This window comes from Leptosomus discolor, chromosome 2, assembly GCF_034619465.1.
Source record: "Leptosomus discolor isolate bLepDis1 chromosome 2, bLepDis1.hap2, whole genome shotgun sequence".
In the NCBI taxonomy this organism is placed as follows: Eukaryota; Metazoa; Chordata; class Aves; order Leptosomiformes; family Leptosomidae; genus Leptosomus; species Leptosomus discolor.
In genome coordinates this window covers 40,339,872-40,365,253 of record NC_141392.1, presented here as the reverse complement: position 1 = coordinate 40,365,253, position 25,382 = coordinate 40,339,872, and the positions used below count along the sequence as shown (strand labels likewise).

Genomic DNA, 25,382 nt, shown 5'->3' with positions numbered 1-25,382 from the left:
CGTCACCCCACTTCCCCCAAGAGTGAACATCCAGAAAGAAATCTGGCTTTTACTCAGTCCTTAAGGAAAAAGGTTAAGTTAGTTTAATTTTTACATGGGGGGAAAAAACCCTCAGATTTTTATCACTTAACAGAAGCCTGTGTGTTTATCCAAGCCTTGTACTCTTTGGGCTTTGCGAGAATTCTGCCATTGAGTAGATGGAAATAAAATATACCCTCATCTAAACTATTAAATTCAATGAATCATTTTTTTATTCAGTTGCATTTCTGTATAATTCAGAGCACGGTTGTTTAACAGATGGAAGAAAGTACCACTCTAACAGCCTGTATTTAGAGAAAAAATATGCTAGAGGTTAATGAACTTGAAAAAAGTTTTGGGTGAGTTGTTAAGATATCTAAAGTTTGGATTTAGCAGAACTTTATTAATAATGATTTGTTGTGATAGTTAACCAAATGGCTTACCACGCTCCTTTTAGCAAAAGGCTGATTATATGCAATATCGCTCTGGATATCTTGAAGGAAGTCTGACTAGCCAATATTTTTTGTGTGTGCATGTGAAAACACTGAACTCCTGAAAATGAAGACTATTGCCTGCTTTTGCATAGCAAGGTGCTTAAAGCTGGATACGTAACATACAAATGATTCAGGTAGCTTTTCAGTCTATGGTGTCTGACTCAAGAAGTTTGAGATGCAAATCACTGGAGACTGGGAAGAGTATTTTGGGCAAGTAATGAGAAAAACAAGTTCTCATACAATTTCACGGTGGTCTGCTTTTCGAGACGGATGCTGAACTGCTGTCTGACCTAGTGCAGCCACTCTTCTGCGATGTTGTAATCTTTATTTTATTTTTTATACTTTGTGTTCATGTTATGGCCCCCGCTTATAAGTACACATGTAAGTATTGAAATGTTTTCTATGCTGACATTTAATTGTCAGAAAAATGTATACATTGAGGCATATAAAGTAGGTTCAAATCTTTCTCCTTGATATTCCCCAAATTTTATAATACTTTATTCTCTGTAGTTTTTGGTGTCCTCCGTATCTTTAGAGTGTCTCCCTGCTTTCCAGGAATACATTAGGTGATGTTGCTGTCATGGGTAAAGAAGGGCAGGGGGGAAGAGAAGAGAGAGTCATTGCTCCTGAACAGTGTTGTTTATATTGGTAGGGTAGTGTTAGAGATGTTTTCGCATAGTCATCTGTTTTCCCTGAGTTGCAGTGGAGAAGTTCTCCTGCTGAAGTGAACCTTTTTCTTAGCTTTTTTCTTCCTCTTTTTCTTCCTCTCAGATCACTTCTTGCCAGAACAGATTTTCTGTATTAGTGAAGGTATAAAAGTTACATGTCTTTAGTGGAGTTAGTTTTGTATTTTGAACTTAGTATGTTTTTAATGGATTGGTACATCCATAGTTGTTGTGCGTGAACTTTATTCGCATATGGTCTGCCTTCTTTCATTCCTTATTCCCTTTGCCTCAAATGGCAGCTGTGCCAGTGAAAATACTCACTTGAAGGGTAGTGGTAATAGCAGTCCTATGGGGGTTACAGATTCATTCACTGTGGCACTTGCCAAGGAAAACAGATTTTAAGCTCTAGAGTCCTGCCTGTGGGAGGTTGCTGCAGAAATTGCACTGATTTAGTGCATCTCTTGGGTATTCTGGCCTTGGCCTCATCTTACTGATTCCCCTCTTTTCAGGAGAGGACCAGCTGGTCCACTCCAAGTCGTCTCACAACACTGGACTTGAGGGGGGCCTGTACTGCTGTTACACGGTTGGGGATAGTCTTTCTTTCGCCTTGCATGACCTATCTGTGTTGTTCTGGCAAAAATTAGAGGTAGCTGAGGAGATACAGGAAGAATTATTTGTTTTGTATGAATTAGTATATTACTAAGGAGAAAAGTTCTTCACTGAGCCACTGATTCTAAGTTTGGATATTGTAAATAAGTAGAATAATAAAATGAGACTTTTGGATTTTAATGTATGAAAATGAGATGGTATTATATGAATGAATTAAAAGAGAAAGAGCATGTAGTCTGTGTCTTAATGAGAAAAAGTGCTCTGCAGAGCTGCACTCTTGTCCAGGAGTCCCACTTCTTTGCTGCATCCTAGTTTTCAGATGCCATTGATTGATTACCGACTAAACAGCTTCTAAGTTAACAAAATGTACTTGTTAAAAATCAAGGAAAAGGTTACAATTAGCTATTCTAAACCATTGCCACGGGGTTTAAAATTGCCTTTTCCTATCACCTTTCTTCCTGGAGCAATATGTTGTTTAGAAATCCTTGCTATTAACATATGAATCTAGTTAGTAATTCTAATTTGTATGTCTTCAAATGATTGGGGAAGTACAGAACTCTTGCTGTTTAGTTTTGATTGTCAGTCGTGTAACTTTGCAGATGTCGCTGTGCTATGAGACTGACCATGCTTGTTTAAAGTATTTTATTTTTTTTTACCCTAGTTTGTGGATATTTGTATTAGAGTTACCACAGTAGAAGAATCTTACGAAATTACTTCTGAAGTCAATGTTAAATTGCTGTTACTTTGGCAGGGTTGGGTCTTGCTAATGAAGCTTATCTAAATCCATTTGTCAGAAAGTAGAAAACATACAGATCAATTGTTCTTGGTTCATGAGATAATAATTGTAAAAAATCAGGTCAGTATACTAGTGGAAAAGATCACATAAAAGATGCAAGATGTTAACAACTTGCCCAGATCTTAACCTGTCATCTAATTTAATAAAATTTTTCCACTGCTCGTGTGTAACAGAATCATCATAAAAAAATCTTTCCTCTTTTTGTTTCAAAACAAATAGCAAGTTATTATTTGTTTCAGTTTCAGTCAGATATAGTTGCTCTTTGCATATGCCAAAGCAGTTAAATCCTAAGAAGCAAGGGAATCACTAAATTTCAGAAATGAACTTTTTCTATGCCATCGTGCATTTTCTCAAGCACGGAGATAGGTAGATGGCTCGAGATATTTTTGACTGAAATGTCATCTAAAATTTGCTGGGAGCTGTAATTGAGTGGAATTGAAGGTGATTTGGTTTCATTTTTTACTATTCTTGTTTGCTTATATGAGACATTGCAAGCAGTATTGAATGTCAACTTGTAGGTGGGAAAAAATTACTGAACAGTAGAAGAACCCGTCCTTCCAGGTTCAAGTGACCTACCAAACTACCCTGAATCCCAATGTCACTCTTGAAGGATAAAAGTTTAGATTACAGTAAGTCAGTGGGTGTTGCAATTCTTGATTTTTATTCCCCCCCCCCCCCCCCCCATTGTGTGATATTTCTTTTCTCCCTTATTTTTGAAAATAATATGATCTCTAGAAAGCAACATATCGAAGAAGTGGCATTTGGAAAGTACGGTGGGTTTTAGCAGTGCTATAGCCTTCCTACTGTGCATCGGTCCTTCTTGCTAGTTTCAACGACTCCATTAATGCTAATTTGTATTACATATATAATAAGTTAAGTGCATAAACCTATCATGCCACCTCTGGGTTCCTGTGGCATTATTTTGTCACTGAAGCTTTGGTGTTCATCAGCATTCCTTCTTAGAATTGCAGCATGCCTCATACATTGATTTCCCTATTTGAGCTATACTATTAAATGGTAAAATGTAAACTAACTTCTTGGTGGCTCTACGTAGCCTTCTAGGGAGTTGCACAGTGCTTAGTATTACTTATTGGTTGTTTTTTTTTCTAGTAGTGTCTATTAGTCAGCAGCACGCTTACTGTTGTGCTTTTTCTAACAATTTTAGCGTGTCAGAAAGAGTCCATTGTCTATGCTGAGAAGGAGGTAACATTCAAAGAAATGCTGTTACTAATATTAAATGACTGAGAGATGTTTTCTGTTGCCAGACTGACTGACAGATGAAAGGACCAATAACACTGAAATTTGAGGGGGGAGAAATGAGGTGTAAGCAGTGATTGATTAATAATTTTTTCTTTTATATTCTCCTCATCTTATACAAAACCATTATTTTAAAATTCAGGGAGGAGTGATAGCATGAAACAACTCTAACTAATAAACTTTTAGATTCTGCTTCATATGTTTACTTTTCATTAAATTTAGGGACAGTTGCAACTATGTTGTTGTGATTCAGTCAACATTTATTTCTATCTGGTTTTCATATACAAAGGCATCGGGATGCCAGAAAATAAACTGTTAACGGAGAATTAACTTCTTTGGCACGCTTTCATACTTATCTTCCAAATTAAAGAAAATGAAATGGGCAGAAGCAGAGTGTAGATTACCTCCTTTTTGTCAAAAATGGTGGGAATTTGAAAATTAATAATAAAAAAGGGAACAGATGCAGTAACATGCCAGAGGGAGATTAATGTGGAGAGTAAAATCTGTGAGCAACAAAACTGAAGCAAACTGAATCAGTGGGAGGTGGTTGTACAATCAAAATCAGGATAAAAGAGAAATTACAAACAACCCTGCACTTGTCAAAGTAGTAGTAATGAAATCCTGACTCTGCCAGCAGCGAGAACCTGTGTTAGCACTTTGGGGTAAGGCCGGGAGCCGGGTGCCAGGTAGGAGGGCAGCGCGAGGCTGCTGGGCGGCAGCCATCGCGTGTGGAACAGATGGCGGGGAAAGCTGGCCGGGGAGGGGCTCCTTCGCAGAGCTAATCAGACAGTAACGGATAGGGCAGCTGGGAGGACTGACCACCGAGAGGCAAGCGGCAGGGTAGCTGCAGCCTTCCACGATGTGTGCAGTGGTGTGCCCGTCGGCCGGAGAGAAGACCTTGCAACGTCTTTTCCACGTGGCGGCCGTACAAACTTTGGAGGCGTGCAGCGGGCCTCGGCCGCATCAGGGGAGAGGGGAGGCACGGGGCGGCCGCCAGCTCCCTCCGTGGCCTGCTGGGGTGTGGGCGCGTCCCGCCTGGGGGTGTTGTGCCCCCTCCTGCCTCAAAAATACATGTCTGCTCTCGGTCCTGTCGCGTAGTGAGGTTATGTGTTCTCATATTTTATCGTGGCAGCATACTGAATGCAGAATTTGGCAATTGACAGAAATACGAAAGCACGTGGGTCTGGGGACTGATCCAGCAAACCTATAAGAAAACTTTGCTCCTGTTGTGAAAGGGGGAGAGCTGTAGGTCGGCACCTTCCCAAAGGGTTGGGCCCCTCTGATGAGTGAAACCAGTTTTCTGATGTTTTATTTTTTCTCGAAGGAGGCACTTTCCTCTTTATACATGAGCTTATGAGGAATGAATGGAGGTCTGAGCCTTCTGATCTTGAGTCACATGAATAATTTGACTCGCGTAAGAAGTAAAGATCAATAGGATTTCTTGTGCAAGTAAGAGGTAGTCATGTGCGAGAGGATTATGAGGTCATGCCCTTTGTTGATGACTGCTTGAAAGACAAATGAAAACGAAATTTTATCAAGGAAAGGGGGAAATAAAATCCCAAAGTGTAGCAAGAGAGACCTGACCTATTACTGCCCAGTTTTGTTTGATCATGATATGTGATACTTATTTAGACATTTTCAACAAAGAAATCTAGGTGTCCTGCATCTGCTTTTTGAACTTGTATCTCTCTCATCTGCAGAAGGTTTATAGCTTGGCTCCATTATTCATTTTGAGCAGGGAGGGGAGGAAACATTACAGGGATTTGAAATAGGTGGTATAACATAGCCATATGCTATTTATGCAGCAGTTTCTGCAATAAATCTAATTTGGTGCTGTCAAAAAAAATTAGACTTATTTGGTATAGCAGCACATTAGTAAATGATTGTGGTAGCTTTGAAAGTTGTCATTCACTCTGCTTTACTTGCAACAGAATCTTGCAAAGCTTTTTTTTTTTACCCTTCCTTTTCCCCTGAGCAACTCTCTGAAAATGTCTCAGTTCTTTGTCCTGCAGCTGTAGAAACTGCAAATATTTCCACAACTGAAAAGAAGGTCTTGCTTTAAGGCAATTGAAGAAAGGGGTGGAAGAAAGAATAACCTCTATTGTTAGCACTTATATGAATGTATGGGCTGAAAAATCAATAAAGTGGTGGGGGATAAATTTCTCCCTTGCCTACAGGTTTTCATAGTGCAGCTGAATTGTTTATCTGATTATATAGCATGTAGATAAATTAGCTGCTCTGCGTTATTATAGAAGGTAAAATATTTTACCTGCCATGATAAGACCATATGCTGCTTTATGAAGACTGATACTGAGTGATTGAAGTAGATCGGCTCTGTCGTATTCTGGCTTGTAGAAATTTCAAAGCTGATATACTTTGTGTCAAGATAATACACAATTATTTCAATATTTTTCTAGTTAATTATTTAAATGTATTTAAGATGATTGTACAAACATGTAAAGGCCATTGATGAAGTTTAAAAAGGAAAGAGAAAATATAAATGAAAGAGTAAAGAATAAATCCAAAATCATGTTAATTTTGAATATGAAAGTCTTTATAAATCACTTTTTTTTTTTTCATTTTTAAAGCGTTTAAACATGGTTGATAATTTAATGTACTTTCAGATTTTAGTCTTAGGTTCATCTAAACTTTTCTCCATAGCATTTAAACTGCAACTGGTTCACATCAAATTTCCCTAATGATTTAATCTTTTATACATCGCATCAGGTTGTTGTGACAGCCAAATTGCTACTGTACGTAGAGTGTGGTTCAGGAGCAGTGGCAATACTTACAGCGCTTTGGAGCGAGCAGTGAATTCAGATGAAATACAGAGGAGACTAACTGCTGTAGAAAACAAGCATCTTTATAAGGTCTTTGTTTTGAGCAGTTATTATTCAGCACTAACAGTAATACGTTTATGCATGTGTATCAAATATTTACTTTGATCTCATTCAAATTAGGTTTTCTACTTGTGTAACTAATGACAACAGGGTAATGATTTATTTTTTTGAACCATAAGATCTTTCAGACGCAGTATTCAAGGCTGCTGGATTTTTTGCTGAATTTGCTACTGGAAAAATGGTTCTGATTTTTATCTTTTATTTTTTACTTTTTCTAGGGCTTTTCTCTCAAGTACATCTGAAAACTTGTTTTTACAATAAGCTAAAATGTACTTTTTCTATCCGCACTTGATATTTGTGAACTAAAATTTTACAATTAAACAATTTTAAAAGTTGCCTTGTGCTTTCCAAAAGTATATTTGCAGTTGTTTATTTTGTACAGTCACAGTGATGGTTGATTTGGTTCTTTTTGTTTTGTTTTGTTTTTTCTGTGCAAGATTCTGCTCCTGAAATTCTTGCCTAGAAAAACATTCGACAGGGACCCAAGGAGTCCTCAACTGGGGACTTTATTGCACTTGCCATTGAAGACCATCAGCTGTAGGTTGTCATCTCTGGAGAAGGTAGCTGGCGGATGGAGGAAGGAAGAAAAACTCACCTGAGCACACCAGCTTTGGCTGCCTGGCTGCTCTCCTCACCCCCTAGCTCAATGCCCTTGTGCCAGAGATTGGTCAGGGGGAGAGTGTGAGCTGGGAGATGCTTGTCCTGAGTGAGCAGATGAGCACAGCCTCTGCTGTCGGCTACTTGACCAGAGTGACATCCTTCCCCTGGCTGTGCAGGCAGCGTGGCAAGCTTAGTAGCGTGCCACTGTTGGTTGCCCCTGTGTTCCTGGTGGCTTGAATACCAAACTACATTTTTGTAGAAACAGGAGCATCTGTTATTGATTAGCTTCTCCTTGTTGACTTCTACAGGGCTTAAATCAAACTGGGAAATAAAAGTTTCTCTGTAGTTAGGTGGGACACTGCTGCGTGTTCTTTTTGTTCCAGAGTTCCTCTTCTATGTCCAGGGTTTTACTTTGCCTGCATGTAGTTTCCTATGGAAGAAGATCATAGCATCAGAAAAAATTCCCTTGCAAATGCAGGGACTAATCCCTGTATAAGGGATATATCAATATTAAGTTGTTGATCAGCTGACCTTGTGCAGTGTTTGTCACTGCAATTTTTATTAGTCAGATTCAGACCTAACATAAGTATAACTGCATTTCTGCTAATGAGATTGGATTACCTCCTGGATTTGCTCCCAGAAAGCTTTACTTTAAATTCATTTTTGGTAAAAGGGTAATAAAATGGGTGGTTCGTTATAATTGCTTAGAAAACTTAAAATATGTATTTTATTTTTTTGGTACTGTATTTAATCTTGGTGAAAGATCTTAGGGTTTTTTTTTTAAAGGATACACAAGGTATGCAGTGAAATTTAAAGGTATTTTTTATTTTAGCAGAATGAGACTGTTGAGGAGGTTAGTTAATTATTCAGGAGATTGTGGTTATCAGCTATATTCCTGAAAAGAAATATGGGCAGAGGAATTGCTAAAAATAATGTATCCTGTTGACAATATGAATTTAGTCTCAGCCTTGACAAAGAATCTTTACAATTTGTCTCAATATGGAAGGCAGTATTTTAACAGTTGCATATGTGTTTTACAAGGCTTGAAAACATTAAAAAATACTCAGGATTTTTTTTCCTTAAGTAGTGTTGCATTTGAAACATCAGTAGGTAAGTTAAAAATTTAAAAAAGGTGCTGCAGATGAAATCATTTACAGTGAATGCTGTTGGCCGCTTTGAGGCTTTACTGTAAACTTACTCATTCAGCTGTTCCCATTTTCTCTTTGCATTTTTAGTCAATATCTTTTTTACATGGTGTTTAAATGAGAGTCAAAAGCTTTCATTTATTATTTTATTGGTAATATTTTTACTAGCCTTTTCCACTACTTTGCATAGCTCTGCAAGTCTTTTTCAGGTTCTGCTAGTCTTTGCAAGAAGGTACAGATATATGTATATGAAGAAAAAGACATTAGCTGTTGGAGTTAACAAATTATGATTAAAGTCTATTCTTTTGCTTCTGTATTATTTCTCCTATACCCCAAACCAATCTTCACAAATACAGGACTGTAAAGAACTTCATCTTCTGCTGGTTAGCAGAAGTGGATTTAAATCCACACCGACAGTTCATTTGACAATGACCTTGAGGGGCTTTGCTTCTTGAAGAAGAAAGCAGAAGCTTGCGGTAAACAAAGTTCACTTCTGACAGATGGATTGAATGACAGAAAGGTTGCGAGTGCCAGAATAGCCCTGGCAGAGGAGGAAATGTTCAGTGGAATCCAACAGGAGAGGAGGTGTGAACAGGTGCAGGGTTGCTGACGGAAGGGGAACCAGATGGAAGGAGCCAGAGCCAGTTTATTTAAAGGAAAAGGCAGAAAACACTGAAAGGCTGTGCGATCAGTGGCTAAAAGTGTGCATGGAAGAAGGTAAAAATTCATAAAGCAAAACTGCACAGTGGGATATCTAAAGCTTAACATAATGGTAGTAATTTGTGAGTTTCATTTTAAAGTTGCTATTGAAATATGTTTCTCCTTTACTTGATGGCATAAAGAAGAGAGATTTATAACCTGACCAAAAAAAACCTCAACCCACCAAAACCCTCGATTGTTACCCTGTCTGTCCGTTATTTCTAATACTAATGTGTAGACAGTTACAATCAGGATAATACAAAAATTATGCCACGGTTGACCGAAACAATAAAAGGCATAAAAGGCTGGATTTTTGTGTTTTAACTCACCTGTTCATATCTAGCTCCTGTGGTATGTGGGTAGATAAATATGTATTTTATTGGGATGTTTCTGTAATATTTAGAGCAAATCAACAACAGTCAAGTGCAATGTAATCTTAGCACAGTATTTCTCATCTTTCTTGCTTTTGGTCACAGGTTTGTCAGTTTTCTGGAATATGTGGTATCTTGCTGTAGGATGGTGGAGAAGTCTAGCTTACCCTAGATCAAATTCCTTCAAAATCAAATACTGTCTTTCAAATTGTCATCCTGAAGAACACTTTGTTCTGTCAAATTGTTCTGCTTCTTCCCAAGCTGTTCATGTGAGGCTTGGTCCTTTGGAGGCAGAGAGAACTCTTCCTCAATTCTGCTCAACTTCAGCAATAGCTGGGGAGAGTTAACAACTTCAAAGTATCGGGCCTATGGTAGCTTATCTGCAGGTTTCATCTCCAAACCTAATGTCTGTGAAAAATGTAGGTGACTGTTCAGCAGTCGTTCATAGTGCATCTGTGATCTACTGGATCATTCAGTTGTGCTCATCTGATCCGGATCAGATGTGAGCACACAGTCACTTTCCTTTTGAGTTAGCTAGAGCATGCAATGCAGTGTTTATGCTGACTTTATGCCAGCTGCAGCAGGACAGATGATACCTGATTCAGCATAAAGCTTGCTCGTACAAAGTTAACGTACCAAAAACATTGGGTTTTTGAACAAATTTAAATTGGCAGAGTGAGTTCATAGCAGATCAGGTCTCTGCATCATTTAGCTGCATCATTTTTTGATTCAATGGTAGGAACCTGACAGTTGGATTTGCTGTATTAACAAGCTGAGCCTTGGAGTACAGAGTCACAATTGTTTGAAGCTGGTCTAGGTCAATGCTGCTGCTGAAAAGGCAAATCCCTGGAGTGGTAATATGTGGCTGTCTCTGGCCACATATTGCCAGGATCTTGCTTGTGCTGACACTGGAAGACAGGCACCTGTATGATCAGGTGTTTCAGGGAGTTAATCAGTTTGAAAAAGAATCATTTATTTTTGCAGAATGAGTTGCATGAGAGCTAATTATAAGAGAATGAAAAGAGGGACCATGCCATATACTGGCAATGTTGCCTTAGACTGGCTTGAAACTGTCTTGAAGCCGTATCGTAAGAGATTGCTGGTGCCAAATTCAAGAACCGCCATTAATCAAGAAAATGACTCCTTTGTTTTAAATATAGTGAAAATAATTTAAATAAATTTGTGTATACAGAGTAAATGCCTGTAAAAATCTTGTATGGAAAGCAAATGTTTCAACATTCAGCCATTTGTAAAAGTGACTTGTGGAACAAAGATAGAAAGACTATTCCAGAGAAAGGGGCACAGTATGGTGAAGTGCTTAGGGCTACATATTAAGATTTCACAAAAAACACTTCTCACATTGCATCTTTCCGTGCATCTTCTATTCTGTACTTAATTGTCTGTTTTTATAGGGACTTACCAGCCAAATAGTTCACAATCTGATGTTAATAACCACTGCAGGATGGATGTTTACTTACAAGGTATGGTATCTTGCTGGTGAGGCTTAGAGATGTGCCAGAAAAGTTACATTTTGGTTCTAAGTCAGTATGTTTGACCTAATGTGAGATGTTAATGACTGTTAGAGACTCTTTTTTTTTTTTTTCTTCTCTGATAATGAAGTAGAGGGCAGTTGATGATGGTATTTAGCTGTGACTCAGTATAGAGAGAGCTGTCCAGACTGAAAAGTAGTTATTTTCTACATGGGGGAACTGGTAGTTTTCTAAGGCATAACACCAAAAGAATAAAATCGTGTTGTAGGCCAGGTGTTTGCAAATTCTTTCTTTTATGTTGAATTTAAAGTAAGAAATCAAATCCTCTCATTTTCTTAATAGATGTAGTAGACAGAAGTAGAGGTGGAATATACCACCAGTTATGTATACACTCAAGTTAACGGTATTGAGGCTTCTTTGTATCATATAAACTTTCATAGGAGTAACACTCTGTGTCCTTCAGTTCCTGTACTTCTTCAGTTCCTTACAACTTTTCATCTTTCTCATGTCTATCAATATCTCCACTTGTAATTTTGAAGTAGTTTTCACGTACAGCAAGTACTCAAAAATAGAGTAGGAATCTTTCATGCACAGCCATTAATGTATAGTATCTTCTGATGCCTCAGTGTATAAAGGGCAAAGTGGACGTTTCAGTCTTACTGTTTTATTGTTTCTGTAGACCTCCTAATATTTTATAAAGTGCAAATATATACAAAAGTTATAAGATTGTTGCAATGGTGTAACTACACTCAAAATAGAGAAAGATGGAAAAAAATTTCCATAGGAACAAGAAAGTCATGTTATGAGAAGAAAACTCTGACATTTCATTATTTTAGGAAATTCTGTGTTTCTCAACTAATGTAACTAGGCACATTACACTGTAAAAACAAAAAATAAGATTTTTTTTTTTTTAAGCCTCAATTCTCACTAATAGGACCACATGCATCCCTGACAATGACACAGTCCTCCAGTTCTACCAATTAAATTAATAATTAGGTCTCTGCAAAATTTGACCATGCAAATGTAGATTGTACTGAAGCTCACCAGACACAGTGTGCTGGCTGGGGCAGTTTCCAGAAACTTGAGCTTTCTGCTGAGAAGACCTGGCAGCCGTATCCAGAATCAGCATCCAGTCAGCTCCCAGAAACAGACATAAAGAGCAACTCAGTGGGTAATTCCCACAATGGGATACAGGAAGAGCAATTTTTCAGCTCCTTGGAGAGGTTTAAAGAAATGACCTGATCATGATGCTTTTAAAAGTTGTTTCTACATAATTCTTGTACAAGCATGCATGTGTGCATCTTTTTTATTTATTTTTTGACATAAGAACATTCATCTCATGCCTCTCCTTCTGCCCTGTAAAAGCACCAAGAGCTGTGAAATCCAGCCAGTCCAAACATGCTGTGGTGGATTTACATGAACTGAAAAAATCAAAACCTTTGTTAGAAAAAATCAGATGGCAAAAAATCTACAGTGTTTTGTAGGAGGAAACCAGGAAACACTATATCCAGCTCTGTCCTCAGTCTTAGCAAAACAAGGTATTAACAAGGACCTATGAGATGAAAACACATAGGCTTTACAAAGGAAGATAACCGAAACAGTCAATGCTAAATAAAAGGTTCCTAGAAGCCCGACTTAAGGGAAGGGAAGAAATCTTGTGACCCTGAGTTTTGTTGAGTTGATCCAAATGTATGGGCAAGGTACATGCTCTAGAGCTCTGTATATTTAGAAGGTGTGGAAATTGATAATTTTGGATCATAGTTACACTTAAAACCAGCATTTACTTATTTATCTACAGAATTTGGGGTCTGTGTTGTTTGCCTTACCTAAATGTTTGAAAATACTAAGACTTCAGATTGTATGAGATAAAACTCTGTAAACACGTTCTCCATTATAAATAGCTGAATAGGATACTACAGTGCTGTTAAATTGAAAGGCAGGTCTGAAAGCAATTTTTGGCGTTTTGCATTAATAGAGAAAATTATTTAAGACTATTTCTGGGCAGAATGACTTCTTGGTAAATTGTATTTTTTCATATTTGCAGACCAACCTTTGAGCCTTATCCTTCTGTGTATGACATACTTATTAAGATACATATGGAGGACAGAGGGAAGAAATTTGTGAAGTGTTCTGACCCAACATGTGATCTTATTCTATATACATTCTTTTATGACCTTTATCATTGTGGTTTTTGAATACTTTCTGATAGTAAAGTAGGAGAGTGCAAACATTTTTCTTATGTTTTCCCTTACAGAATAGGGTAGGTGTGATTGCTTGTTTCAGGTTTTATTATTTTATTTTTTTTTTACCATGGATGTTGTTTTGTGGTTTTGGTTTTTCTTTTCCATTCTTCCTTTGACAGTTGTAGCTGAAATAATAATATGAAACATCCTATGAGAAGGTCAATCAGAAAGCTGCTTGTAATGGACAGTCCATTATACCTATATCATGAAAAGCTTGCAGAGTAGACTGCATGAAATATTGCTGATACTTTGTACCCAAAGCTATTGGCTCAAATCTTTAGGGTTCCTAATACATATAGGCTTTCAAGTTCAATTTTCAAAAGTGTTCTAATTGATTTGAGTGCCCTCAGCCCAGATTTTATTAAAGATACTGGGAATTAAGTGCTTGGGTACCTTCTCAAAACTGTTTTTCAATTTGGTATAGACAAGCTTGTGCTACACACTTATTTTCAAAAATACTGGGAGAGAAAGCCCATTTCCTCTGGAGCAGCTGAGGGAGCCCTCAGATGAGCGCTTTCCCTCTTCTGAGGTGATTTGTTCTGCAGCAGTTCACAGTGCTGGCCCACTTGGCTACGTGTCATCTAGGAAAGTGGTCTGTGCTCAGCCACCGAGGCATGTAGTAAAAGCATCAGTGTTAGGCTCGGCTGGTCCTCTTGCTGCCCAAGTATGAGTGTTGGTGCTGAGTTCCAGGACTGGTCATTATTTAGACCATCAGTCTTGTTAGTTCAGATACCTCAAACGTTTGGAACACTAAATGCCAGCTACTCCTTAATAATTTATGAAGTCCAGTTTAAAGTGAGTGTGTATGAAAGCCTAAAATGTTTTGTAATTACATTTTTACCTATAACTAATAAAAAATGAAGATGTCAAAAACAAGGTTATGATAACCTCTTGTGTGCCACTGAAATAAGCTAGTTGCTAGAGTATTTTAATTTGTCCAGTTAAGTTCATAGTCCTTACTAATGGATCCATTAGCTTTTTACAAAATGCCACATGTTGATCTCATGAAAAAATCAAATAGTCAATGTACAAAGCATGGTTGCTTAACATCATAACTGCTTTGTCTGAAGACTTACTGGCAGCCTCCAGTCAGAGGCCTAATTCTACATTAAGACATCCTGTGATTTTTTCATTTTGTATTTTTTACTGTTACCAAAGCAAAAAGACTCCTCTAGGAATATCTACTATTGAAATGCATTGTGAAATTCAAAGTTTTGTCAATCTAAGTTCTGCTCTTTTACAGTCAAAAATCGGTAAGCAATAGTTAAAATTATGTCAAATATGACTTTCAGATCACTAGTCTTTACATCCTTCGTTTTCCTTTACTGCGAAGCTATTTGGCAAAGAGCAGTCTTATATTGAAAATGGATCTGTGATCCAGTTTTTGTTTGTTAGTGGTGCGAAAGCGTTTTTTTTTATTAACTTTGCTGTCTGAATTTGAGCCACCATACTTTTATGTTAGCTTTGAGGTCAAAGTGAATTGTCACTTCATTTTCAGTGAGGATTTTTTAATGGTTTGCAAGTGATGGTAACTTTGTTGTTCTTCCTTTGCTATAAGCTACAGTTTACTGTGCCTTTTGGTTTTGTCGAGAATGTTTGGAAAGCATAGCTTTCAGTCACTGCAAACTGGTATCCAGTTCACTGAGATACGTGAACAAGTTAACTAAATAGGCTGCTCTTGACAGCCGTAACTCAGGCTCAAAACAATCAATGTTTAGAACTAAAATTACTGTGGAAAACGTGCACTTCAGAACAGGGCTCAAGGGGAGCTTGAGCTTGCCTCTGTGAGAATGAGGTTTTGGTTGCTTCTGACTTTGCAGCACAAAAATGCAAGTTACCATGAGTTCAATGCTTGTGCTTTCGTAAAACTGATCAATGTTACGGCCAAATCCAGAATTATTATCAGATAGGCATTATTTAGTGATTTGCAATGGATACGATGTGAAAGGACTGTAATTTTTGCTGCTGTCTCCAATTTTGATTCAGTGTTTGCATTCTAGTAGAGAGCAGGCTGCTGCAGTTTAACCACTCTGTCTCCTTTTTTTGATACCTATAGATGATGCTTTAAAAAGTTCTGGTACAATTAATCTTTAGCTGTCATTTCCGATTCAGATTTTACCTGTGTCATCAAAATTAGGCTGTTGTTGCGTTGCTTTACGTTTATCTCTGTGCTTTCCTTTAGTCAATATGAGAAATTGTTTGTAGGAGGAAACTTCGGATATTTTCGCACTAATGCTGGAGAAGTATAACTGTTTCCTTCTGTCTACAGCTTTTCTTTTTCTTAAATCAAGCTCCTCTGCTTTCAGAATTCAGAGTAATGGCAAATAAGCAGCCAGCATCAAACCTAAAACTCCTGCAATTTTTACTGGTTGTAGCAGAATGTTACCAATAGTTCCTAAAATCTCTTGGGCTGCCTTCTGCATGTTTTATCCATGGTTGTAGGGGTTTTTTTCCTTTGGTTGTTTGGTGGGGTTTTTTCTTTTTTTCTCTGTATATGTAAAATGTGTTGGGGAGATTTTCTGTAGGAGAGCAGAGAGATTGAACTTAGAGACCAGGGAAGGTGTCAACTCGAGGTGTGGGTGAAAGACTTGCCACTCGGTTCAGACAACTTTGGCTTCAGGAAATTTTTTCGTTCCTCAGCAGCTCTAGGCACCTCAGAAGTTGTTCTTTATGTGGCGCTGGATGTGCCTCAATCCCAAAATTTTCTAGGTGCGAAGACTGGGATTAGTCAGGCACCCTTCTGCATAAGACTTACCTGTGTTTTCTTAGTCTTATAGTTGAGCTTTTATCCATTGCGTAAACTCATCTATTTTCACCTACCCCATATACACCTCAGCCATAGGGAACTCGCCATGCATCCATGGTTTCTGAGCATTTGCTGGTTTGCTCTATACAGTAAGTAGCAGAGGTGAGTGGCTTTTTTGGATGGGTCCCCTTAGCAAGAGAGTTTTTGTGGTGGCAGTAAATTGTCTACTTTGAGCTTGTCCTCTAACATGTGTTCGACAGGAGGAACCCTAGCAGCAAGGACTGGACCTTTACAGGCTTGCGATGGTAGCTTGAGCTGTGCAGCTTGATACATGCTGAAGGCTACCCCCAGCAGAATGCTAACCAGCCAGCTGTGTGCCAGGTGACAGCACAGCACCCAGCTGCACACAGCCATTTCGCATGAGACACTACTAAATAAAATACTGAGATACTGCCACTTTCTTTAGCTGTAAGTGTCTGGGGGATGTGTTAGGTGCTGGTGTGGTTGTTTTGAGCAGTCCAGTGCTCATGACAACTGTCTGAAGGTTAAAAGGCCTTTGGAAGGGGGGAAGGTGTTTAAATAGACTGGCTCCCACCAAATATTGAAAGATTTTTTCGTAGTAAAGCTTTCCATATTTGGAGCTTATGCTTAGGAGATTATGCAAGTGTCACTCTTTAGGGTAGCCCCAAATAAGATTATGAAGTAATTCTGAGAGTGTTGTGATAAAGTGCAGTTCAATGTATGAAATTTCCTTGAAAAGTGTTCTTTGTTTCCTTAATGCTATAATATTCTTGCTGTCTAAACGTATTTTCTGTGTCAAATCAGTCTTGCCTCAGAAAAAACTGCCTGTGATTTCAAAGGGAGTTTTGCCTAAGGTAGGGCTTGCAACATCAGGACCAGGAATTAGTGTAATGTGACCCACCATTTGTATTGCTTTGGGGTAAATTTAAGAGAGAAGATTTAACATTGTGTGTGTCATGCTGAGATATTGCAATATCTCGGATGGGTTATTAGGCACCAATCCAAAGGTTAAGTGCATCAGCCACATGAGATGTGGCTTTATCCTTACATGATCTATGCCCATATTCTGTTTTGTAGTCCCTTGAAATAGATACTATCCCTAGAATGAAACAACATGTTTATAAGACTTTATTAAAACCTATCCCAAGCTATGAAATGTAGTTTCAGGAGAATAGTGTGTGCGTATATGTCATGTGAAATCTAGAAATCAATCCTTATATGTGTGAACTCACTGAAATTTTGTATCTGGATCCTAGCGTGCACCAGATAAATATTCACGGCCTTTGGGAAAGTCTAGATATGAATGTGCAGTTTAGGACCGTTTCTAATTTATATGTGTATATCTTTTTTGGGTTTTATTTTCCATGCTGTTTTTGCTTGGCTTGCTTTAAATAAAATGCTTCAATGGAGTGTGGTAGTCTAGCATTTGTTTTGCCTCAGGAGTAGATTGCCCCATCTTGCATATCTGGTCAAGTAAATTGCTCTCTTGCCTGCATACTTCCATAATAGTACTGGGCTTTAGACCTTCCTGTACAACCCCCCAGTGAGCAGAACAACAAGGGGCTGGGCCTGTGTGATGCTAACAGTCTTCTCTATTGTAATGGATGCATTCATCTCCTATTTACATAAACTAATAGTTAAAACTTGTTTGGTTGCTTAAGAAAACTCATTAAGCTTTCAGAGTAGCTGTATTATGAGCACTGTGGCAATCGCTCCCATTGACTTATCTCCTGCTGGTTCACTGGGAACCAGTCCATCTCGGGGTCAGGTCCCTAAGCTTCATTGCAGAATTAAATAAATAGCATTTAAAGGAAAATGCAAATAATCTGTTCAATGCAAAGTGAATGTCAGGGAACTTCATTAAGAAAAAGAAGTTGTGTTTAAAATTTTTTTAAATAAAATTGTATTTTTGTCTGAAAGGCTAATTTTCACTCAGGAAATAGAAAATACTTTTTATCTGTTTTCTGCTTGTCACAGGAGAATGTTTGACATTGTAAGAGAAAGGTCAGTTTGTATAATCTGAATTGGGAGGGGAATGTTTAATGTGAAAAGCTTGGCCAGATTTTTTTTTTTTTGTTATTGTTATTAATTGAATGTTCTGCTTTGCCTTTTTCATTTATCGTCTTCAATATATTATATTTATTTTTCTTTATTTCCTATTTGGTGTTTTTATAGATTGGAGAAGGAGAACATTCAGCACAGCATTAGCAATGAAGCAAAGGCCCGAGCCCTTCAGGCCCAGCAAAGAGAGCAGGAGCTGACACAGAAGATGCAGCAAATGGAGGCCCAGCATGAGAAAACTGGTAGGTGGTAGGGAAAGATTAGAGCCTGGGCACTCACTCACAAGCCAGGCCCACGCCTTACTGTGAAATGACATCAGGAACACCTGTAACCTTTGGCTGGCCGAAGGGAGCAGATGCTAACTACACCGGAGATTCCGAATTACATATTAGTTAGCGTTTAAAAGAGAAAATGGAAAGTATTGCCCACTGTCTGTTGATTTCAGAGTGCTGCTCTCACATCTGTTGCACCATCTGGATTATGAGTTTATTTACCTGTGTTCAAGAAACGTAAAGCTGAGAGAGACCACAACAAAGTAGAAAAACAAAGGGCTTGTTTTTGGCTGGATTTTCAGGCACACATGTTATATAAAGAAAATAGCATCAGAAGCTCTGCGGGAAATGCTCTGAGCTTACAGTTAAAGTCTCCTGAATAGCATTGAACAGTTCCCACAGTACACACATTATAGCTACTCTAAAAGCTTAATGAGTTTGCTTCGGCATCCAAACTGGAGAAAAGCTTTAGCCATTAATCGGTTCTTAATTCACTGTCGCAGCTGGATGTAATTCACTGGCTCCAAATTGATATGTTCCTTTATTTAATCTTTGCAGCCTCAAACATTTTTAGCATTACCATGTGCCCCCCCCCCCCCCCCCTCAATCTAGAAGAAAGATGTTTAATCCCTTGCATACTTCAGGTTCTCATAATAGAAGACTTCATTGCAATGACTTAGCTGATCAGTAACTTCTAACCTTTAATCTGGAAGTAAATGGATTTTCCAAACAAACAATAAAAGCCTTTTGTTATTGTGAGCTACTATGCCAACACCATTAATAAAGGTGCATATTATAAACAAAAAAAGACGTTTTTAGAGAGGAAATGTCTAACCTCTGAGCATGGGAAGGAGGAAGATCTTCAGCTCTTACGGAACGTAGTATATTTATATGCTTAGTAAAATACTGTTTTTACCCACCAGTCCTGCAATACCTTAAAGAAAGTGGTGTAGCACGTATTAATCCTAAACAGTGCCAGATAATACCTGAGGTAGCAGGCACATTTACATCTGCCATCTGATTTTTCGGCCTTTTTTTCAGCATTACCGCAGTACTAGAGGACCTTTCCCTGTGTTCAGGGAATGCAAACAGCTACATTATGGCTGCTGTCTCACAGTAGGAAAAGAAAAGAAGCTCTCAGAATAATTTTTCCGTACTCAAGCCAGCACATCTGTATATGACCAAGTGTAATTGTGCACAAGAGATGTGTAATTTACCCTCCTGGTGCGTACATTGTCCCAGTGTACAAAAATGAAATAACGTTACGTCTGAGTTTGTTTTTATATACTTCTAGTACAATTAGGAGGAGTTGAAAATGATAGTCATTTATTATGTACATAAAGAAACCTTTGTGTGTTATGACCCTACACACATACAAGGAATTTGGGTAACAGCTGTCTCTTGTCTTCTGATTTCAAAAGCAGAAATCAAGAAACGTAATTTTGCAATATCTTCCTTTTGAAAGAATAAAGATGCTTGATTTCTAGGTCATGACTTCTGATGCAGCCCAAACTGATAGTAGCTGAAAATGAATTTATAAAATGGTTTCACTGTAACTGTCACTGGACAATAAGTCTATATCTTATCATTAAAGAGAAAAAAAAAAATACGTTAATCACAGTAAGCACAGGACCCAGTACATAAAAGAATTGCTGTTTTAAGGGGAGAATGACGTGAGTCTACAGTGTGAGTGTTTGGGTTGCCAGTGTTTCCTCTGCAGCAGTTGAGCACGCCAAAGGCTGCTAAGGCATGGCTTGCCCATTTTATTCCTCCCAGAAATGTCAATGAACTTCCAGCTAAAAAGGAAGCCCACTAGATTAGATCTGTACTCTTTATGATGGTTATTCTTACATAAAACCTAATTCAGTGGCAACATTGCTTTAACACTTTAGGTTAGCTTATTCTGACATAGAGACTTTATTTGGTGAATAATGATGTCATAATTCCATGTCCAAGTAGCTGAAGTTTCAAAAACATACCAAATCCAGAAGGATCTAGAGGAAAGAAATTAATATATAAGAATATATAAAGTTGTCTCTGAATTATCTGTACATTTATATAATTTTAAAATAAATTTCTAGTTTTGTAATTTTATAATTTCTAGTAAATGAGCTGGATTCGTTGCTGACCTCCCAGAATACATTCATAGCAAAATTAAAGGAAGAATGTTGTATGTTGGCGAGGAAATTGGAACAAATGTCAGAAAAATACAGGTTAGTATATTTTTCTTATCCTGTCCCTTTTATTATTAAGACAAGCTTCCTTAATTTTTTTATTTGTATTTTAATTTTATTACTATTCGTCTTGACCCAGGTATTGCACATCTTCTCAATATAATACATGCCACTTGAGAAACATGGATGGATTTTTTTTTTTTCCAGGGTAGTTCTAATTTTCTGCTTTTCAGATTATGTTTCTGGCTATTACTTCAAATTTCTTAGATAATTCCAGTGTAAAAATTGCATATTCTTTTCTTCCTGATGTTCATATTCTTAATATGAAGAGTGGAAAATTAACAGCTACAATTTCAGTTTATCTGAAATTATATGAAAAATACTATTTAAAGTTCTCAAAACTGTGGTCTGTTTGTTTAATTATTTACTTAAAGCTCCATTCACGGTAGTACACACTAAATAATTATCTCTGAAATTGTCGTCAAAATTGCTTGTCATCGAAGCTCTGATTCTGCCACTGTTTATGTGGTGCTTCTGTTAAAATCAATAGCAGGTCTAAATACAAACCCCAAAAAAATTCAAGAATAGAACAAAACCTGGAAGCAATAACAAGTTTAAATAAATACAAAAGTATGAAGGTATCTATTTAAAGTTCTATAGGACAGGACTATCTTTTTATTTAAAAAAAAAAAGTTTGTAGTTCTGTACCAGTAAATCATTTGATTGTACATTTTTGAGTGTGAAAATAGTCTCTGAAACTTTCTGTAGGGTTCATATTTAGGGTAGTAAACAGGACTGAAGAGGTGAGTTGGCATTCTGCAACTTCTGTAAATTTCATGCAAAGTGAATTTGGTAATTAAGGATAAGATTCATCTCGCATGGCTTATATGCAGTAAGGAAAATACTCAGCAAGGTAGGATCCTTCTTCTGCTGGGCAGATTCAGTCATCCAGTTGAGGTAACATTACTCACACAGGGAGAGAGCTCATTTATCCCAGTACCCTGTTTCCAGGAATGGTCAAAGGGGAGTGATATAAGTAGATGACAGACAGATAAATAGATAAAAAATATATGATACTTCCTACAGGTACTGCCTCCACTGTCCATCCTACTTTCCACTGAATATAAAGTGTTGACTAGCTGTTAAGTGCCTGAAGTTGGGAGATGAATCCCATCCAGAGTGTTTGAGGAAGGAATGAGTACCATGAGGAAATGTAAGCAATCTTCACTTGCAAATGCTGTGATGGGTACTTGACAGAGAAGCAAATAGAATTTTTCTTCTGGAAAAGCAGAGCTCCTCTGCTAAAGTAATACAAAATCTAAATAGATTCAAATCATATTATTATTCCAGCAATAAAAATGCACACAGACTTTGTTGCTAGAGCTCACAGTCACAGACTAGTAACTGTAAAAGGATGAAGAAAAGACAGAAAACATACTGTGAAAACACATTATTCTCTGAAAATAAATACTAGAGATTGCCAAGTGTTTCCCCACCTAGCAGCATTAGCTGACTCTGTCAAGAACCTGAAAAAAAGGAGCCCTCTTGGATCTCCAGAAAGTAGTATATTTTGCACGAGAAATAGTATGGAAGAGTGTATGAAAGCAGTTCTGAGAAGTGGCCCTAAAATAGCTTGGGCTTGCCTTCATTGGAGTGGGAGCTGCTGCAATCAATAACAAGAATGGAGAAACAGGTAGGGGCAAAGAAATCTTGTGAAAATTGAGAACAGAAAGGTGGAACCAGAGATAGTGGAAAATGGTAAACTAATAGATGGCTTCAAAAAGTGATGTGATCAGGAGATCAGATGCAGAAAATTAACTTGGCAAAGTTTTAAATGCTTGATCAGTATATATCTTTCACTAACGTCTCTCTGAAAGGCAATCTTCGTGTTCAGTGTCACTGGATACAGTGTAAAGCCACAATTCTGGGACAGAATGCTGTAGCTTTGTCTCCTGAAAAAAAGTAATCATTTTGGAAGATTTTGTAACTTAGTTCTCAGGTACATTTATGACAGCAGATTATGAAGCAGCAGTGTGCCCTATTTGCACAGAAAAGATTTTTCCCATGTTTTTTTCCATGGTTTTGGCCTTATCATAAACTGAATTTTGGATCTTAATGTATATTTTCTTGCTATACTTCTAGAATCTTTGTACCTGAGTTTCAGTGGGGTTAAGAAATAACTGGTACTAGCAGTGCCATTATTTAATTGGTAAAACAGTCAAGCCTTTTTAGTAACAGATGCAAGAGTAAGTTTATATAAAATTTTAGGGTTTTGATAGTAAGGGGCCCATTTCTAGTAAGAGACATCTCAAATTTATCTGACAACTACATATTTGCATAATTTTGGTGGGATGCCTTTAAATTGCACATATACGTCAATGTTTAATACAGGTTTTCTGAGAAATCTAAACTGAAGTTTTCTTGGTTATATGTAAGCTGGAACCATTTTCGTGAGCTAGCCACTACACGGGATTAGAAAATCTTCAGAAAGACAATGTCAGACGAATTATAAACCCCTCAAGCTGTGCAGAAGGAAGACAGTGTCTGTGAAGGTTTTGGTATGCATAGGCATGTTTAAAAATATAGTCCTTTGTTGATTTCTTCTGTTATTTCTTTTTTTTTTTTTTTTCCCCTCTGATTGTCACTGTCTGAGTTTTTAGGTTGTAGATTAATGCTTAACACTACCCACTGTGTATTTGTGATTTGCGATTTGTAATTAAGGGGAACAATGGGAGTCCATTGGGTCTCGTTATATATAATGGTTAGTTTAATTTGTTTCACTTCTATCTTGTTAATTGTAAATTGATCATTAAGATTTGAATTCTAATCTGTCACCAGGGTTGTGAATATTGAAGCTAGAGCAATGATCCTGGTTTTAATCACTGATGATGAGAAACAAATTTTATAATTTTGGTACATATTGCAGTTCATATATTTTAACACTGTATTTTATGGTGTTATAAATATTGTTAAATGACTTTTAGTGTAGTTTTACTGTTTGGACTATAATGTATAAATTATATTACTGGTTTGGCAACAGTAGGCGTCCAACTGTGTGAGTTTAATTGAAGTAAAGAACACACACCCGGCTGAACTATTTTTCTGCATGTTTGGTTGACTGCAGTCATTGCACTCAATACCAGGAGTGAAATGTTTGTTGAAGGTAGACATATGAAGATGTGAAACAATCTGTCTGAAGGATCAGTCATTAAAATTGTATGCAACAGTACTATGTCAGCAGAAAACATTTTAGAGCTGGTATTTAATTACTATACAAGTGAACAATTAGTTTTAAGAGTAGGAAGAGGCAGTGTTTAAAAAGGACTCTAATTAAAAGGTAGTTCAGAGGAATAAAGGCAGCATTGCCACCTTTAGTGTTAAAAAACCAGCTCATCCTAAAAATACCGTAAGAATGACTTTGAGTTGTGACTATTTAACAGTTACTGGTTCTTTGCCGCCCATATTGGAACATTGTGGAGGAACCTGTTTTGTTTTGTTGTTTTTGCAAGACTTTTCCGGCAAGGATGGTAGACAAGAACTTAATTTCTTTTTAAATAGAAGTTGAGGCTTTCTTGGTAGTTAAATGGATCCAGAAGTATAGAGGGGGTTTTTTTGTAGTTGTCCTTGCCCTCCTCTCTAGTCATCATCAATTAATTTTAAAATAGTGATGAGTAAATGAGATTTGGAAAAAATCTGTTACCCATCTACAGGCATGCATTTTACATTTTCATTTTCATGTGATGTTGCAGCTTTGTTCTGTGCAGTTTCAAAGTGATATTGATTTCGTACAGGTCTTTTGAGTCTATCGGATCTCGGAAGCCCACGCGGGTACATTAACATGACTGTATGACTTTTGGGGCCAGCCTGAGTCTGCAGAAGTGCAACTCCATGCGGAGTTCAGCTCAAATGGCAGCACTCCAAATGTCTGCATGCTTCAGTTTCTTCAAAGTCTGCCCTGCGACGCCTTACTACTCAGTCAGTTGGACCCAGAGTAGCTCTTAGGGAGCAACATCAGCGTGTCCATGTCTTTTACTTGTTATGGATCCATCGGAGGTAGTGCTTAATGCATAGATTTTTCAAACTTATTTCTGTCCCCGGGATTACATGTGGGTTGTCTCTGAGTTCAGGACTGTGTACTTTGGCACCTGCCCCTCTCCCTCTCCCGTCCCTGCTGTGACAGCTTGGGAGCAGAATGATTCAGAAGCACTTATGCAGACTCAGTCCTGCCCCTGGCTGGGTGGAATTGCTGCTTCTGGTTTAAATGTGCTGTCATGTTCAGTACAGTAGTTCAGGCTTATTACAGTTATGGTTAGGTTTGTGTTTGGTTTTGGACCCAACAATATTGAAGTTATTTAAATGTCACATAGATTTAACTGTTCTATCCTAATCTTTAGCAAGGGAGGTGACTGAGTGGTATATTTAAAGATACAGAGGGAATCTTTGTCAGGAGGCAGTGAAGACTTGGAGTGCACTCTTGTATTGGGACCAGTGTTCTCTCTTTAATGCCAACACACGTGAAGCTTTTAACGTTGACCTTAATAGGCATTCTGCCCTTCATATGTGCTGTCCTTCAAAATTTCAATGTGGTGAAATACTTGAATCTGGGTGGTCAGGCTCTTAGATATTTACTTGGAAGGCACACACGTTATGTAAATACTCTTTTAACTGCAATTGATGGGGTTTTTTTGCTGAGTTCAACTGTAATTACAAAAGATGGTTTAGGAGAAGAGAACACAAGTAACATATTTCAAAGCATCAGGCATTTAGAGCTGTATTTTAGAGATTAGAGACCATGCTACTCATGTTTTCAATGAATTCAGT

The 25,382-nt window shown here is 37.7% G+C and overlaps 1 protein-coding gene across 2 annotated transcripts in view; it reads left to right on the top strand.

Annotated features, from left to right (window-relative positions):
* The window catches only part of SDCCAG8 (SHH signaling and ciliogenesis regulator SDCCAG8), a 116,378-nt gene that overhangs the window by 45,858 nt on the left and 45,138 nt on the right, over positions 1–25,382 (top strand). For both annotated transcript variants that reach the window (XM_086460943.1, XM_086460942.1), the window contains exons 14-15: positions 18,230–18,357; positions 20,492–20,600. In XM_086460943.1, the coding sequence (XP_086317069.1) occupies positions 18,230–18,357; positions 20,492–20,600 (237 nt within the window). The remainder of the gene's footprint in view (positions 1–18,229; positions 18,358–20,491; positions 20,601–25,382) is intronic.